This window comes from Drosophila sulfurigaster, chromosome 2R (assembly GCF_023558435.1).
Source record: "Drosophila sulfurigaster albostrigata strain 15112-1811.04 chromosome 2R, ASM2355843v2, whole genome shotgun sequence".
NCBI lineage: Eukaryota > Metazoa > Arthropoda > Insecta > Diptera > Drosophilidae > Drosophila > Drosophila sulfurigaster.
The window spans coordinates 19,925,731-19,943,199 of record NC_084882.1 but is presented as its reverse complement, the minus strand read 5'-3'; the positions used below and the strand labels follow the sequence as shown (position 1 = coordinate 19,943,199).

Genomic DNA, 17,469 nt, shown 5'->3' with positions numbered 1-17,469 from the left:
GTAGCCAAGCGCTGCTGCTGTGGCACATCGTTGTGTGTGTGTGCCACGGTGGCAGGCAGAGGCAGACACTGATGCTGATGCTGTGTGTTGCCTAAGACCGACCATACGTGACCTTTAATTGGCCACATCCTGCTCGAGGTGCTACTGCTTTCGACTGAATATGGCGGATCTAGAGAGGACAACTCGATAAAACCCGCAAGGCCCTGGTGTCAATCGCAACCGTGCCAATGGGCCCGCATGGCAGCTGCGTGAATTTTGCTGTCTTCGAACGGTGACCTCCGGATACCTGGCGACCTCCGGTTGCAATTTTACAAATCGCCTTGCCGTGATACTGGGGGCTATGTCACGGTCGACCTACCCGACCCCTACACTCGTGGGAATCAAAACTAGAATGAACAAAAACCGAAAACAACCAAAACAACAACAACAACAATATAACAATGACCAGCCAGTGGAACGAATTCGTCTCTGCGGTGCGGCCAAGAAGCGTTTCCATCATTTCGTGCGTACCGGGATGAATCCAGATGAGGCTAGACTGCGGGCTTTACAACCAATGAAGTTTGGCAAGAAACCTAAACAACAGGCTCAGCAGCCGATTCGCAGGCCACCTCAGCAACAGGATAACTACGATGAGCCGCCAGGCAGCTGGCAAGAATCAATTCAGCCGCTCATGTCCATCTCGTTGCCGACGCCTCCTTCACCAGCGCCAAGCGAACGATTGCCAGTGCAAGCGCGTCTTGGAGCACCAGTATTACGAGGACCTGCTGCAAAGCCTGTTGTGCAGCAGCCGGTACAAGAGGAGACACAATGCCTCAATTTGGCCATACTACCGGGCGATTATCCCAGCGAACTGTGGAGTGTGCCGCAGCTGGAGGCGGTGCAGCAAAGTATTATCGATCTCATACAGCGACAGGATGCGGACACCGTGAAACCACAATTCTCTGGCTGCTATTTTCGCCAAGGTTGGCTGTCGGTCAGCTGCCACGACATCGACACCGTCAACTGGCTGCGTGCCATGGACACGCGACTGCGTCCCTGGGAAGGCGCCTCGTTGCAGGTGATACCCGAGACTGAAGTGCCCTTCAAGCGGGTCTTTGCGGGCATCTTTCCAGCACTGGCGACGAGTTCGGTGAAGTATTCGCTGCGCCTGATTGATGAGCAGAATGAGGGACTGGCTGTCGACGATTGGCACATGCTTTATCGTGCACAGTCGGGACCTCTCATGAAACTTATTATATCGATCGATTCGCAGTCTGCCGAGATGCTCAGGCAACGTGGCTACTACCTCAACTACGGATTTAGCAGTGTTCGATTTCAACCAATGGAAATGTCTAAATAAAGTATTATTGAAAGTAAATGCCTAATATTTTATTGTATAGAGTGGGTGGTGAGATCTGTTAATGTTGAACATTGAACACAGTTGCCTGTGGAGCAAAGTTCAAACGAGACTCGACATTTTTTATGTCTTCCGTAGCCGGGAGCCTCAGTATAATCTGTAAATACTTCATCGTTGTATGTCAAAGCAAAATTTTATATTTTTTTCTTTTTTCGGATGTGTTAACGATACAGCAATTATTCTGTACTCGGGGCAAACAAAATTATTTCCTTTAACAAGTGGCAATTCCTTAAGGATCTTGGTATTACACGCTCGTCAAAAGAAGCGTGCCACAAAGCACGCTTTCTTAAACCAGGTGGGTGGTGAAGACCTTACAGACTCTCTTTGTAAAGTTTGTCATAATATAAAAGGATCGTTTGCAGATTTAATTGTTTGATTTTCGGTTCGGCCTGCGGACAATGTCTGGCGACTGCAATGCATGCCCCACATCCTGTGATCCTTGCCAGGCGCCCGTGGACTATCCACCCTGTCCACCCGGCGCCTCGTGTCCGCCCTGCGATTGTGGCGACTACTCCGGCTGTTGCTATCAGCAGCCAGCACGCACGCTGCCCATAATCCCACAGTCGCATCTAATGCGCTCCAATGCACCCATGGACACGAACACTATCTACAGACGCTCCTATTACGGCAACTGTGGCCCCGGTCTGGCCGCCGTCTCGGTGCGCCCCTGTAATCATATTAGCGCCAATACTGCTCCCATGGAGAAGTGCACTGTTCAGAAGTTAAGCTACATGCCGCCGTGTCCCTCGCAACGCACGATGCCCATTTTGCCGGCGGAGAGTGGGCTGCGCTTTGAGGGTCCCATTTATGCGATGACTTCTCAGAAACACGACTATGTGCCCAAGGGCAATGTGAAGCGTGCTCCTTGCCTGCCGCATGTGGCGATTTGCACCTCGACAGCGCCCATGGAACGATGCACCATTCAGAAGTTGAGCTACATGCCGGTGGATGTTTGCGCGAATCCGCCGCCCAAGCTAATGCCACAGAATTCGCATTATTGCAAACCCGTCGGACCCATGGAACGTTGCTCGGTGCAGAAGCTGTCGTATATGCCGGTCTGCATTCCACCCAAGGAGCCAACACCCTGGGCTGACAAAATACGCTGTGTGCCGCCCAACTATCAGAACATTTGCACCACGTACAACTTGAGCTATATGCCCAATTGCAATGCCGGACGCACTGCACCCATGCTGCCCATGAACAGTCTGAAGTTTCTGGGCAACGATGCTGGCGCCTCCAGCACCATTTATAAGCTGAGCTACATGCCCGTGGATGCGTCGCGCACCAAACCGATGCCCATCATGCCACGCGACACATTCCGTCGTGCCACGGAGCCTCTCGAGCGTTGCACCGTGCAGAAGGTGAAGACTATATTCCTCTTCAAACTCTCGCTAATTTACTAGTCCCGCAGCTCTCGTATCAACCCAGTTGCACGGAACGCACACCGCCCATACGTCCCATGGAGAATGGACTGCGTTTCGATGGACCCATGTATGCCATGACCACACAGAAGCACGATTTTGTGCCCAAGCCACATGTGCGTCGTGCTCCCATTATGCCGCTCACGGCTTTCTGTCGTCCCAGCACCGCCATGGAGCGTTGTACCGTCAACAAGCTGAGCTATATGCCAGTGGATGTAACGTGCTTCCCACGACCCGATCCGGTCAAGCCGCGCCAGGGCTTCTGTCGCAACAGCGGGCCCATGGAGAACTGCACCACCTACAAGCTGAGCTATCTGCCCAACTGCGTGCAGCCCAAGGAGCCGCTACCCTGGGCCCGTGCTACCACCTACTGCCGACCCAGCGGCGCTATGGAGAAGTGCTCTATACAGAAGCTCAGCTACGGGCCACCTGGTGCTTTTCAGCGTTGCGGCGGTGAGTATAGTGAAAGGAGTATTGCGAGGGTTATTTTTATTTGTAGTTAGCCTGGACGACGATAGAAAAACTATTACATTACATTTTATAACTAACGGACTAAGGCTTCTTTAAAGAAATTTGGATATGCTAACAAATAAGGCGATATTACCTTGTCCACCTGACCGCTTATATGAACGTTCTTACAATTAGAGCTAGATATACAAACCATCTTTCTTTCTTTTCTTTCCATTTTCCATTAAGTTTTTTAAAATTTAGATATTGACATTTGCTTTCTTGAGGTAATAATAGAGCTTACAAATTTGGAGTTAAATCTTGCCAATCTTTTCTCTCTAGCCCAAATCACGACTACTACTAATGCTAACCATCATTGCATCTCTCACAGGTCCTTGTGGCAATGCACCCGCCGATGCTGGCAGCTATCCAAAGGCTGGCATTTGTTGAATCGGAAATACTTTTTCATTGCTCCCTATGTCTCACGTCAGACGTCACTGTCGTCCACTTTTGTCCAGTTTTTGTTGTGTGTTTTATGTTTTCCAAATTATCGACCACAGACAACACGCTACTCTTCACACACCCCGCTCCTCCCCACTCCCCCTCCCCATCAGATACACTCACCATTTCACTCAATTCTTTTATCTCTGTTGATTACACCCGCTTCCTGGCTAAAATTGCAAGTGATGCTCGTTTGTGTTACAATAATGCATCTTATTATTGTAGATTATCTTGATAAAATTAAAGTCCTACATTAAACACATCTTAAACCATTTGTATCTGGATGCGCCGCTTAACCGCCTGGCGTCGCTTCTTCTCGTTCTTTCGCCTGATCTGTGTCGCCTCCCGGAACAGTTGGACGCCTTCTCGTTGCTCCACCTCGGACTGCAACAGCGACAGCGCATGCAGATTGTAGCCCAGGACATCGCGTAGTTGCTGCACATCACGCTTAAGCAGATCGAGCAGCTTGATCAACAGCGGCTTCATCGCTTTGCTCGCTGCGATGGGTTTCATGTGCACCTTGAAAAGGAATACGGTAACGCGACATAGCAGTTCCAGTTCGTCGGGTCGTTGATTGATCAAAGCGGGCAGACGTTCGAGCAGTTCACAGACGATAGAAAAGGGAAGCAACAGCAGCGCTTCCTCCATGTCGGAGGTGCGTATGCGCACAAGTGTAGCGACCAGGAAATCATTGGGATTTTTCACTTGCAGCGCCAACATCAAAGGATGCGGCTCGGCCTTCTCTTCGGCTTCCAGCTCGAATTGTTTCGAGATCTCCAGGCATTCCATAATCGACTCTGCTGCCTGCTCAGAGCCAACAGTTTTGCGAGAGGGCAATTTCAGGCCAGGCAGCAGTGCCACAGTGTTGTCTTCGCCGGTGGCTAGTTGCTCGTTCTCCTGTTGCTCGCGTTCCTCTTCTTGCACATCCTTGAGTACAATCGTCTCGTCGGTGCGCTCATACATGCGCAACGTGCGATCAGAGCCACAACTGACCAGATACCGACCATTAGGGGAGACAGCCAGACTGTGTGCCTCACCAATGTGACCGGGAAGAGTGAGAATCTTCTCAAAAGAGTCGCCATCCCATTGCTTCACTTTGCCATCCTTGCCGCAGCTGAAGAACATGTGTGTCTTGGGTATGAATTGTAGTGACATTACCGAGTCGTCATGCGCAAAGATCGAACGATGACAATCACCAAAGTTGAGGCCCCAAATCTTAATATTACGATCCGCGGAACCGGTAGCAATCAATTGCGAGTCATAGGAGATATCCATGCAGAGCACTGGCAACTTGTGGCCGTAAAGGGATAGATAGAATTTGAAGGTGTCCAGGAAAAAGACCTTAACAGTGGAATCCAACAAACCCACGGCCAGATACTTCATGTCCGGACTGACGGACACACAGAGCACCGTCTCCTCCAGCTTCAGGGTATTCTTGTGCAGCAGCGACAGCACTTTGGTTTGGGCAGCTCCTTCGCCTGCATCGATGAGTTCGAAGCTCCAGATCTTCAGTGTAGTATCTCCACTACCCGTCACACAACCTTTCTGATCCGGCAGCAGTGCAATGCTCCAGAGTTCGCTCTCATGAGCGGGGATGCTCTCAATAATATCCGCAGCGCCGACATCCACAATCAGCAGTGCGCCACTCTTCATGCCCAGCAGCACATATCGATCGCCAGGCACAAAGCGTGAGCATAGAATGTAATCCGTGGACACTGTGCGCATACATTGCATAGCATCGCGATCCCAGAGCTTAAAGGAATCACCAGCACCTGAGCCAATGGCCAGCGAATCGTTACTGAAGCACACGGAACGCACCTCCGATTGATGTCCAAGTCGTGTGAGGGAGCGCAACACTTTGACGCTGGTGTCTGCTGCCTTGCGGGACTTCAAGGATGCCTCCAGCGAGTAAAGACAGAGACTATTGTTAGACAAGCTGACCAAAACTCGCAATTCTTTATTCTCGCCCAGCAGCACATCAATGGATTTGATCTTTTGCTTTGTCTTTATACTTTCTAGGCGTTTGATTTCGTCGCTCAGCGACAGCTCTTTGGACAGCTGCTCATCGTCTTGTTCGTTGGCTTCAGCAGACTCGGCCTTCTTGCGAGCCTTTTTCAGCCGCTTGGCTAGACGACTCTTGGCCTCTTCAGGTGTGCAAATGTAAAAGCTCTCGATGAGATCATTGGTGCCATGACAGCTAATCACACGCTCATTGGGATCGGCAACCAGATTGACAGTACGTCCCTTACCCGCTCGTTGAATGGTGCCACAGTTGCTGACACTCAACGGACTAATTGTATCCTCATCATCGATAGCCAAACCTTCTACAGCGGACTCCAGTGTCTGACCATCGTTGGTGTCTCGTTTGCGTAGTCGATAGACATTCATGCCGCTCTCTCCAGCTCCTGCAACCATCAGATCATTGATAAAAGCCAAAGCCCAGATCTCCGTGCGATTGTCGACAATGGTTTTGAAGCAGAACTGTGTTTCCAGATTCCAAAATTTGATTTGTGTATCTTTTGAGCAGCTGACCACTACATCCTGATCCACCAATCGCTGCAGAAAGTGTGCATCTGTTACGGCAGCATTATGACCACTGAGGCGCTGCCGTCCAGCCTGCTCTACCACATCCACAACGACTAGTTCAGTGTCCAGACCTCCGCTAACCAAGCGCATACCATGTGCATCATACCGCAGTATGCTGACAGCATTCTTGTGCAGCGCCAACGAGCAGATAGCATCGTAATACGTGCGCGAGCTGAGATCGAAGATCTGAACCACGCCGTCCGCATAGCCAACGGCAATGTGCAGATGATCGGGTGAGACACGCAAGGCGGTAACTTCATGTTTCTCGCGACGCAGCGTCAGCTTACGATCGCCCATTCTATGAAAAAATATAATTTATAATTTAAACACTATTAAATTAAAATCGGTCCTCACCGCAAGTCCCAGATAATCACATTCTCAGCTGCCGGAGCCGCAACGTAACGTCCCTCGCTTTTATCGACAACGGCGAAATTCACATTGCTACGACCAGATGCGATGATATTGAAACTGTCTATCACACGATACGCTAAATATTGTTTAGTTAAACCCATTTTAAACCATTTAAATGTACATCAACTAAAAACAAACACTCAATGTGCGCGCGTTGCACGTGTTGCCAATGTTATTAAAAAAGTGACTAAAATTGGACAAAAATACCACTTATCGATAAGATGGGCTCACTCGCTGTACAACACTTGCGCGCTAGTGTTTAGCAATACTCAACAGTGAAATCGATATTTTGGCCGTTATGCACATGCGCCTGTTTCACACCCTGGTGCTCCTGCCAAACCCGTTAGCATACCTAAATAATAACATATTAGAAGCATAATCAGCCAGGAATTATTGCCTAAAACAATGACCACACAAACAGGCGGTAAGCTTCTTAAATATTTGTTGCATTCGAAGGTATCCAAATCGGTTATATTTTTAGGGGCTTCGGACTTGGACACGGAATCTGTGGAGGTTTTGCGGGAACGCTTGAGTACCATGAAGCGTTTGATGGCAGAGCGTACGGCACAGCAACAGAATAATCCAGCCTCAACCGAGGAAATCTTTTCCACAAAACGCCATCGCTCTGCTGGCATTATTGATGGCAATTTTCTGAGCATCGCATTTGGAGGAGCATTGCTTGTTATTGTAACGGTTTCAGTTTATGCATTCTACAATCTATATCATGCCATCCTAAAGAAGTTTCCCTCCCGTCACGAAGAGTTGTAATTTGCTATTTCTGTGCATTTAATAAATACGTGTTTGTGTCTGCCAAAGAAAATGAAACTCGTTCGTTTTTATTTGCTGTTTTGCATTCGGTTAAATTAACTATTTATTGAAATTTGTTGTTCTTTCTTAATTACAATAATCATTACTTTTTCATATGCATTTATTTATCTTCGTATAAAAACTGAATGCAAAGGGACAGCAAAGTGGAATATTATGACTTTAGGTAAAAAGAACCAAACAAAAATCAATAATAAAAATTAAAAAGGAACACTGAAAGATTCTGCTGATCTGGCAGGGAGAACACAAAAATTGATGGAGGAAATCAAATTGAGAACATCTACGAATAACACATCGATATATCATATTTTGTTGTCGAGATGATTACTTTTGATTTTGCTTACTCGCTAGCTACAATTCAAAATGTTACCCTATATGTATGTAGAACCATTTGTATTTAATTCATTATCCTTTAGTTGATCCGTTTTGGTTTGTTTAAAAAAGTAACTACATAATATCGTTTCGCTTTTTTTTCTTTTCTTTTTTTGTGTTTTTAATTCAAATAATATATTGTTTGTGTCTCGTAATGATGCTTTGTTTTCAATTTTCAATATTTTGTTTTTGCTTTTTCATTTTCGTTTTATAACAAGATCTACTTGGTGTTGTTGACTTCATTTCATAATTGAACATTGATGGATGAAAAGCGAACTATTGAAATTTGGCATCCGAATAATAAAAGAAAGTTTTGAAATTTGTCGAAGAATAACGCTAAATTTGTTAAAGATTTATTGCTGAATTCAATAATGGATTTGTCACTTCCTTTTCTCGCTTGCAGTTGTTACTAATGCCGCACAGGATGTATTGCTCTCTAGTCTCTTTCCTCGAAGCTTGTCCGTGTGAATTTGTGAGTGTTTAAGGAAGGTGTGAGTGTTGATGTTTATTTATTTGTTTATTTTTTTTTTGTGGTGAAGGGAGATTGGTTTTTGTTTTGTTGTCGGCTTTTTACAAATTTGTTTAATTCCCTACTTCTTCGGCTGATGCTTCTGTTGTTGCTGTTATTGTTGTTGTTGTTGTTGCTGCTATCGCCCCCGATGTTGCTTCTCTATTTTTTGTTAATCAGATATTGTCAACGGAATCAGCATCATCCTCTGAACTGATCTCATCGCCGAACTCAATATCTTCATCGAAGCCATCCTCGACGAATGTGACTGTCTCATTGATGCGCACCGATTCAGGGAATTCACCGTACGTCTTCAGATTTCTGGCCTCATCGGGTGTGTACTTCAATATAACATCAGCCTTTGAGTCCTGATAGTCACGCAAACCCACCAATATGATGTCGCCCTGATTGATCCACACCTGCAATGAAAAGAAGAGGGAGAAAAGCATTTAACAAGCTGTTTAGCATTTTATCAGACACTTCACAAAACATGTTCCAATTTCATTAGCAAACATACAACTGTTGAACACGTATCTCATTGGGAAACTCGCGTGACTCAACAACTTGTAATATTTAGATAGCAGATCTTAAAATAAATGGGCGCCAGAGAGTTCTGAGTATTTCACAATGAAGCGCAACCATTTGCTTCATTTTTCATGTGTTTGCTAAATAAAAATATTTCCGAATTCGAAGTAATAGAATAAAAGTAAATAACCTGCATGTTTCTAGCACAACATTCATAATCTGCTAATCACGTGAGTGTCTTTTTTTCATGTTGCAGATACTCGCATCATTATCAGCAAATTATCAATTGAAAACACATTTATAACAAGTGCGTAGATTTGTTGTGTTCTGAAAGGCTTGTCAAGACTGACTGAGAACTAATTTGGCTGACAACACGGAACAATCTTTTTTAATAATCTTATGAATGAACATGACGTCAAGATTAGCAAGGAAGTCGCACTTAAGCTGGTTAGGAGATAAAATGATAAATATTAAAAATAGTTAAACAAAAAGATTCTTTGGCAGTTCTCTGGCGAAAATTAGAACTAGGTAAAGGTTAGTTTTGGATTGACTGCATATTTAGAGCTAAGATTGATTGGATGGATTTTTGTCTGCATTACGATAAAATATAAAAATTCGTTCATTTTTGCAATTATCTTAAAACAGAATAATTAATCCAAAATCATTAATAGCTCTAATGCTAATCAAGATCAATCATTATAAAAATTAAACGAATGTTTTGATACGTGTTTTTTACTTTTTCGCCCATATTCACACTTATTTTTTGATAAGTATTTACATGGTATACTTTTTTTTTTTTTTATTAATTTGTACTAAAATATTATTGCACCTAATAAATCCATATTTATCGGACTTCCGTTAAATTCTTTTACTCACTTCCAATAAATACCAGCACATTTATAATCCTTTCTATTTTCGTACATTATGAGCAGGTGGCACGCTTATTATTTACGAAATTCAATATCGAGAGGAAGAAATCTTCTTTAAAACTTATATACAAGTATTATCAGAATTGAATAAAATTTGCTGATTTCAGCACTATGTATTATAAAAATGACTAATTTTTATATAGTTTATGGGTAATAATGAACATGAACTTTTTATATCAAATCAGAAACCATGACATCGATTTTTATATTTATTAGTTGTAAGGAAAACTAATTTTGAATGTGCAGGTTTATTCTTTTATAGTAGCTTAATTCTAAGTGATTAATTTATGGTATTCACTTTACGAACTTAGGAGATAATCATTATCTTAGCCTTTGATTAATAAATATGCATTTTTTCAGCTAAAAAGGAATGCTGGTGGTCGTTAAGATCGCATTAAGCCACTTGAAGTTATCAAATTCCTTTTATTTTTTTGAGAAGCTTATCTACATCTACTAATTATTTACTACTGCATTTAAAAGTACTTTAAAAACGATCAAACGTTAAAGATATGACTAGCATAGCATTTTAGTTTGCTGGGTTTTCAGCAATCCATTGACGTCAACGGAAGAGTTAAATACGTGCAAATATTTGGACTTAGTTTTAATACACAATTATTCACGAATTCAACTCGGACAATTACTCAACGTTTGAGGTAACTGACCTACAGCATTCTGGACTTGCGGAGTGAATTCCCATTGATAAAATTCATTTCCTCAGTTTGAACTTCCTGGCCTGGTCGTAGTATTTTTTATTAGAGCAGTGAGTGCAATAAATACCTGGTAGCATAGTAAGTGCATTAAATATGACACATACATATTCATATAGCCAAGTGATCCCAAATAGAGTGATAACAAGAAAAACTGATAACGAATTCGCCTGAAAAGTATCATTAAGCGAGCGAATAATTCAAGAATTACGTTATACCATCAAAATAACCACACACATAGGACTGTGATTGAACTTTGGAGTATTAATCATAAAAGGAGCAACAGACAACAGCCAGCTATAAGACGAAGCGTGTGAGTGATGGCGTGCGGCACTGGCTTAGCCCTATCAAATAATTAGGAAATGGACATGTTTGGGCATGAGTATAGTTGTATATCAGAGTATCAGAGCGCAGCGCTACGATATGGCTGGCAGGTAATATAGATACACGCTTCGTGACTAAAGCGCTGCAAATTTGGCATATTACCCAAGGGCGGGAGAGCGCTACAGATAGATAACGAGACCAGAGCCAGGCATGGCACGGGTCTGGGAAGCACCCGATGAGCGCCAATAATATGGAACGGTTTGTTAACTAATTGCTGATTGTGTTATTGCCCCCCTCCGCACCAAAGGCCGGGGCAGGTGAGGGACGCTGCATTGATTACCTCGAGTGGGGCTCACTTCGTCATCATTCTGGTATTCTGGTATTTCAAACAGCAGGTGTCACTGTGCCAATATGAAAGCAATACTATATATAGACAGGGGCAACCTAATATCGCTTCATCTGATTGAAATAGCGAGCCTATATAGTCATCAATGGATAAAAAAACCCAAGATTGTAATGGCTAGTTGACAACTTTTAAATACACTTTCTTAATGTCATTGACTATCTGTCTTGAGGTATTAAAATAAAAATGCAACAAAGTAATTGCCACCAATTTGTTATAGATTGAAGACAAGCTAATACTGCACTGATTCGAATGATTCATTGTGAACATATAGAAATTATAATTTAAACATTATGATTTGGCTTATTTGAATCTGTATTACATTGCAAATATTCCTTGCATAACAACAGACCTTTCAAACATCTGTAGGGCATTTCACAAGGCAACAAAAAAGAGTTTAATAAAAGTAGACGCAAATTTTCTTATCAAATTGATAACAGCAAGTCTCTCGCATTCTCAATCACTCTCTTTCAAGTTCGCTGTTAGATAAAAGCGTAATCAGCCAATGACAGCGCTTGAAGTCAGTTTGAATTTCTTTCGCTCTCTTTTGGCATTTTCGCACACTCTTTGCTATAAATACGGCCCCGACTCGAGAGGCAACTGCAAATTTTAAAGTACCTCCAAACAGAGAAGCAACAATTACGGCAAATCAGCTCGGCTGAAAGTGAATTCCATGCTAAAGCTAAAGGGAATACAAGTGAAGTGTTATCGACACACCAAAGCAAAAAAGTTAAAAAGAGTGTGTGTGCTTGATATTGCCAACCACACACGATCCACAACCAAGCAACACAAAACAACAACCTCAACGCAAATACAAAACAAAAACAAAAAAAACAAAAACTATAAAAAGCAATTTTCGTTAGTTCGCGACGTGAAAACCGTCAAAATTACGCTCAGCAGCAATTTAATAACGTGCGGGGCTTGCAATCAGAGCGAGGACATAATCATGCTCATATCCTACAGATGTATCTACTCAGTGCTACTCACAACAATAGCCAGCATAATGGTTGTGCTCAGCTCAGCTGCCCACAACAGCGGCCAGCTGCCCATCCGCAAATGCAGCGGAGGCAGCAGCTTGGCTGCTCGCACCATGGCCATGGATTTGTCCAGCTATGGACTGTTGGAGAACCGCATTAGCACACTCGAGTCGCCACAACAGACGCACTGGAGCAAAAAGTTTCTGGCCAAGCGTGAGGCGCAAGCACATTCGGCTCCATACGTGGTCAGCATTCAGATGAGGACACCGGATCAGGGTCTGGTGCACTATTGTGCCGGCACTGTGATCAACGAGCACTGGATACTCACAGCCGCTCACTGCCTCAGCTCACCGCAGGCGGTGGCCAATTCGGTAATCGTTGCCGGCAGCCATGACATCCACAATCGTCGTGGCGAGGCGGCCAGCGTTCAGATGCGCAACATCGATTACTATGTGCGCCACGAATTGTACTTGGGCGGAGTGAATCCCTACGACATTGCGCTCATCTACACCAAGAAGCCGCTCGAGTTCAATGAGTATGTGCAGGCGGCAGCGTTGCCCGAACAGGATGCCCAACCCGAGGGCTATGGCACGCTCTACGGCTGGGGCAATGTCTCGATGACAGCTGTGCCCGACTATCCGCACAAGCTGCAGGAGGCGAATATGCCCATTTTGGATATGACGCTCTGTGAGCAGATTCTCGCACGTTCCGGCCTCCAGTTGCACGAGACGAATCTCTGCACTGGGCCACTCACTGGAGGAGTCAGCATCTGCACCGCTGACTCGGGAGGACCCCTGATGCAGGAGTGCTGCGAACCGCATCTGGATCAAAGCAACATTGTCATCGGCATCGTGTCCTGGGGACGCATGCCATGTGGCCAGAAGAACGCGCCCTCTGTGTTTGTGCGCGTCTCGGCGTTCACCGATTGGATCAATCAGATCATCACCACTGCCACACAATTCATGTAAAGAAGAAAACAACTCTAGGACGGATACAGTTCCTGATCGCAGCTCGAATTAAGCAAAAATCGAAAAAAAAACAACAAAATTAAATGATAACCTCAAAGAAAAACAAAACCAAAAATAACTTATTAAAGCTAATCTCAGTAGAATTAAGTAATAAACTTATATAAAGCAAATGTTACTGCCTTAATAATCCTAGTAATATAAGTTTCAAGACGCAAAAAATGTGTTCCTAATAAAAAAAAAGATATATATTTTTACACTTCCCGAGTATCATTTCTGACAGTCCAAAAAAAACTGTGTTTATTGTGAAATTGACTTTACGTTTCCAGGGTGGCGTTCATAGATAAGTTAACGGGGCTCGGCACTCGTCGTTTTCTTTTTTTGAGTCGTGCATTAGTCACGCAGATGTCGGCAGATTAGCAAAATGAGCATGGGCCTTGACTCAACATTCGCCTAGACTCTGACACGCTAGCGTGTTCCAAGGGAAATCTACCAGAGATTAAGTCTGGAGATTACAACTGCACTCAGCCTCGTCGTCGTCGTCGTATCCATGCCGCCTGCCTAATGATTGACAGCATGTTTGCGAATGGCTCAAAGTATGTTTTCCCAGATCTTGGTGGACTTTGGAATCATCAGCATAACAGCTGACACGGTTAATCGCTTCCAGGAAATTAAATTTTCAAATCGATCATAAGGTTTTGGGACTTGAGTCAACCACCAGCGGGTATTTACCTCCCCTATGAATTACAACTGTTGTCTAACTTTAAGGCAATAATTGATTATACAAAATTTATAGCTATTCTCCTAACAATGCATAATAAACTAGCAAGCGTTATTTGAAATTATCTTCTTTGCTTTTTAACCGATTAGCAGGATTTATATAGAACATGGTAATATAAATGGCAACAAACGAAATAGGGTAAGCAAGAAAAGATCTATATAAAACATTGGATCTTGGATACAAACGAAATACATATTGGAAAAAATCTTTATAGCCCGAAGTATTTGAACTATGCAAAAAGTTAGGCCATTTATTAGATATTTTACTGCATTAAGATCGAGTTGATTAGAAAACAGAATTAACTGCACAAAATACTGTAATTTTAGAAATGATCGAACTGATCTTATATCGAAATATAGTAAAAATAAATACAATTCGACTATTAACCAATAGACATTTCCTACGGGTTTAGTATATGCAATTCTAAGTTTAGCACACGCCTCCAACTTTAGTAGCTATCAAAATATTGACTCAACTTTACCCCCCGCTGTTTTAAGAGAATATCAACAGGTTTGATAGTAGCAGACTATCATTATTATAGGGAATAAAGCACTTGAGACGTTACAGATCCCCAGCAAACCACTCGAAAGATTAAATATGAACTGCTTAGTAGCAGCAGCACTCTGCAGGTTTAATCTAAGGTATGCACATTACATTACGGTTAAAATATATGGTGAAATTTTGGCACTAGTCTGGGGAAATGGCGCCTTGCCATAACAATTAAAACCTTAAGTCATTGTGAGGCAACAAAAATGACCTTACTGATAAGGCCACAAAACCTAATTTAAAGTCCATTTACATAAGCCTGGCTAACAGCGATGTTGTTTTATAACCCTATTGCGACGTACTTTATGTACATTTATTAAATGTCTTTGCCATTTGCTTTCCTCATATCTAATCAATGGATTCCATTGCGCTGCAGCGATTGTGATTATAATCATGATGCCCAATTTACTTTGACCAATCAACACGTGCTAATTTGTCAGCGATATGTCCACATTTGGTAATATACATTCATACAAACATATATGTACTATACTATATAGAAGTGTGCCATTTTATGACAAGCTGTGCTATTGCAAATGCGTTTTAAATTGATTTTCACAAGGCTTATTTAAGTTTACATCTGTCGTTGCTATCTGGTAATTAGATTTCTTGTTTCTTTTGTGTTATGCGAATTCCGATATGAAATTGGACATTATTTGGTTACGTAGTCAAATATTGTAAATTAATCAAACGTCTAGGTTTCTTCTTTGCTATCAATGACGCAGTTTACAGCTCTACGTAGTTCAATTTGTGACGTCGTTGTTGTGACAGACATCTAAGATACTTCCTTAAGGGTAAGTACCACGAAGTTTGGTCTATCTAGAGACAAAAATGGGTAATTTATTAAGAAATACGTGGGGGTATAAATATTAGGATATTCTTAAGTTTACCATTTAGTATTGACGTCGTAGATTTCATAGACATTAAAGGGAAAGTACCATGAAATCGAGTCTAGTTTATAGACAGTTTAAAATGCGTAATTTATTAGAAAATATCTACATATTCTACAGTTTACTATATAGTATAAAGGTAGATTTGATAGCCAATAAAATAGATAACTAAGATGGTTTTCTATACATATAAATATAGGATATACATATATGTAGCATACATATTAAAATTATCCATAGTAATTTGTATTTTAAAATGTTTTTTCAATAGGCGATGCGTGCAATCACATAACAAGAGAACTGACAATTAATGTTAATTTTAAAATTCGATCAACAAATAAAAGTAAGGTATAAAAAATATAAGTTCTAAAGAAACTAATTATGAAATGTAGTCAGTTTAGTATGAAATACATAAAGTATAAATACTAAAATTATCCACATGATGATTAGACAAATAGTGAAGATATCTTCTCTAAAGGTAAATACCACGAAATTTATCAAATGCAAAAATGGGTCACATATGTATTTATCAACGCTTAGTGACTGGGACATTTTCCTAAATAGATTACTCGGTTGTCAATTTCGATAATTATTGCAGACGAATTAATGAAATTCAAGCGTGATTAGGTATCTATCTACACATACGTATTATTATTTATTAAGGAGACTGTTTTCTTCCATTCCTAATTGTCTCTTTAGGCAAAGTAATGATTGTAATGCCTTGCTGTTCAAGTAAAATATGTATTATATTTAATATTAGAGATCTGGCATTTGAATTTAGTAGGCAGCAAAATGAAATGGACAAAGAAGACTGAAAAAACATTGGACGTGACATTTAAAGAGATTCGACGTGTAAACCCAAAGAGAAGAGAACAGGTAGCGCTTCGTAAATCTTAGTATACGACAGTGAAAGTATGTATAAAGTTAGGTACAGACGCGTACATAGAAATGGATGTACATAAGAATTCCGAGAAATGATTCGCCATTGTTTGCAATTTTTGAAGGCCATTGGCCCAGAGACAGTGTAAAATGCAAAAGAGAAATGCTCTCTCCGAATTTACAAATGCAAGGCAGCAGTATGCAGCTGTTAAATTGTCAATACTAAAATATTAATAATTTTGTACACTTTGTTTATAGCGAAAATGTTGATAATTTGTTTTCCCCAAGGGCGGCAAACAAAGCAAAGCGCATTGCAATTTACGATTCGATATGCACGCGTATTCGCACACAAACAAATACACACACACACACTACCACACAAATAATAGCGCACCGTGTCACTGATACTCACGCACGCACAGACACACACATAGAAAGGCTAACACATACACCCACATCACATACACTCACACGCACTTACCTTCTTACGAAGTTTCCCCCGAATATGACACAGACGTTTGACGCCATCAAAGCACATTGCCTCCAAGCGACCATTGCCCAGCATTTTGGTCACCTGTGCGTACTCCTGTTGATCCTCTTTGAAGATCAGTTCACGCTTTTCGAATTCATTTTCGTTCTTTCCACGACGACGATTTTTGCCACCTTTTCCCTTATTCTTAGGCATTTTGCTTCGTTGTTGCTAGTGTTACTTTGTCTGCTGTGTTACGCTTTAGTCTTGACGTTACCCAAGATGATTTAATGATCAATCACTAACTGCACTGTATGGAAAGAGATTGGTACGTTTTTACTTTATTTACACTTGATTTACAATGACAAAACTTACAATTTTGCCAAGGAAATGTGACAAATTTTGCCTCGCTAAAGTGAAAAGGAGCGGGGAGGCGAGTTGTTGGCAGCGTGACCACAAACTGAATACCAAAATATGTCATTTTCTACAGACAAATATACCAAAAATACAATTTTCTTTGATAATTGATTGATTTTAATCTATTACACATAACAAAACTAATCAAATTACACCGAAACGGTATAAAAGTATAAATGTAATACTAATT

General features: G+C 42.1%; 6 protein-coding genes across 6 annotated transcripts; 4 read left to right on the top strand and 2 right to left on the bottom strand.

Annotated features, from left to right (window-relative positions):
* The first annotated feature begins 13 nt into the window (after nt 1-13).
* LOC133838914 (uncharacterized) lies at nt 14-1,357 on the top strand. The gene has a single exon (XM_062270170.1). It carries the CDS (start codon nt 341-343, stop codon nt 1,337-1,339), a length of 999 nt encoding a protein of 332 aa, XP_062126154.1. The 5' UTR covers nt 14-340; the 3' UTR covers nt 1,340-1,357.
* Nucleotides 1,358-1,492: 135 nt separating this feature from the next.
* On the top strand, nt 1,493-4,027 carry LOC133838910 (stabilizer of axonemal microtubules 1). The gene is made up of 4 exons (XM_062270164.1): nt 1,493-1,691; nt 1,759-2,757; nt 2,808-3,270; nt 3,656-4,027. The coding sequence occupies exons 2-4, from the start codon at nt 1,795-1,797 to the stop codon at nt 3,712-3,714; spliced, it is 1,485 nt and encodes a 494-aa protein (XP_062126148.1). The 5' UTR covers nt 1,493-1,691; nt 1,759-1,794; the 3' UTR covers nt 3,715-4,027.
* LOC133838905 (WD repeat-containing protein 3) lies at nt 3,783-6,951 on the bottom strand. The gene is made up of 2 exons (XM_062270158.1): nt 6,706-6,951; nt 3,783-6,649 (listed from the first exon to the last, which is right to left on the bottom strand). The coding sequence occupies exons 1-2, from the start codon at nt 6,861-6,863 to the stop codon at nt 4,030-4,032; spliced, it is 2,778 nt and encodes a 925-aa protein (XP_062126142.1). The 5' UTR covers nt 6,864-6,951; the 3' UTR covers nt 3,783-4,029.
* Nucleotides 6,952-7,032: 81 nt separating this feature from the next.
* LOC133838923 (uncharacterized) lies at nt 7,033-8,015 on the top strand. Its single transcript, XM_062270178.1, has 2 exons — nt 7,033-7,186; nt 7,244-8,015. Exons 1-2 carry the CDS (start codon nt 7,168-7,170, stop codon nt 7,528-7,530), a joined length of 306 nt encoding a protein of 101 aa, XP_062126162.1. The 5' UTR covers nt 7,033-7,167; the 3' UTR covers nt 7,531-8,015.
* Nucleotides 8,016-8,053: 38 nt separating this feature from the next.
* LOC133838920 (eukaryotic translation initiation factor 1A, X-chromosomal) lies at nt 8,054-17,392 on the bottom strand. The gene is made up of 3 exons (XM_062270176.1): nt 17,238-17,392; nt 16,875-17,172; nt 8,054-8,886 (listed from the first exon to the last, which is right to left on the bottom strand). The coding sequence occupies exons 2-3, from the start codon at nt 17,076-17,078 to the stop codon at nt 8,644-8,646; spliced, it is 447 nt and encodes a 148-aa protein (XP_062126160.1). The 5' UTR covers nt 17,079-17,172; nt 17,238-17,392; the 3' UTR covers nt 8,054-8,643.
* Nucleotides 11,951-13,465, top strand: LOC133837537 (venom peptide isomerase heavy chain). Its single transcript, XM_062268333.1, has one exon. It carries the CDS (start codon nt 12,029-12,031, stop codon nt 13,298-13,300), a length of 1,272 nt encoding a protein of 423 aa, XP_062124317.1. The 5' UTR covers nt 11,951-12,028; the 3' UTR covers nt 13,301-13,465.
* Nucleotides 17,393-17,469: the final 77 nt, after the last annotated feature.

Coding starts and splice junctions, on each gene's coding strand:
- LOC133838914 (XM_062270170.1), top strand. CDS start 341: ATGTCACGGTCGACCTACCCGACCCCTACACTCGTGGGAATCAAAACT.
- LOC133838910 (XM_062270164.1), top strand. CDS start 1,795: ATGTCTGGCGACTGCAATGCATGCCCCACATCCTGTGATCCTTGCCAG. Junction 2,758..2,807: donor AGCGTTGCACCGTGCAGAAG/GTGAAGACTATA, acceptor CTAGTCCCGCAG/CTCTCGTATCAACCCAGTTG. Junction 3,271..3,655: donor TGCTTTTCAGCGTTGCGGCG/GTGAGTATAGTG, acceptor CATCTCTCACAG/GTCCTTGTGGCAATGCACCC.
- LOC133838905 (XM_062270158.1), bottom strand. CDS start 6,863: ATGGGTTTAACTAAACAATATTTAGCGTATCGTGTGATAGACAGTTTC. Junction 6,650..6,705: donor GTGATTATCTGGGACTTGCG/GTGAGGACCGAT, acceptor ATTTTTTCATAG/AATGGGCGATCGTAAGCTGA.
- LOC133837537 (XM_062268333.1), top strand. CDS start 12,029: ATGCTAAAGCTAAAGGGAATACAAGTGAAGTGTTATCGACACACCAAA.
- LOC133838920 (XM_062270176.1), bottom strand. CDS start 17,078: ATGCCTAAGAATAAGGGAAAAGGTGGCAAAAATCGTCGTCGTGGAAAG. Junction 8,887..16,874: donor GGGGGAAACTTCGTAAGAAG/GTAAGTGCGTGT, acceptor TTTTCATTGCAG/GTGTGGATCAATCAGGGCGA.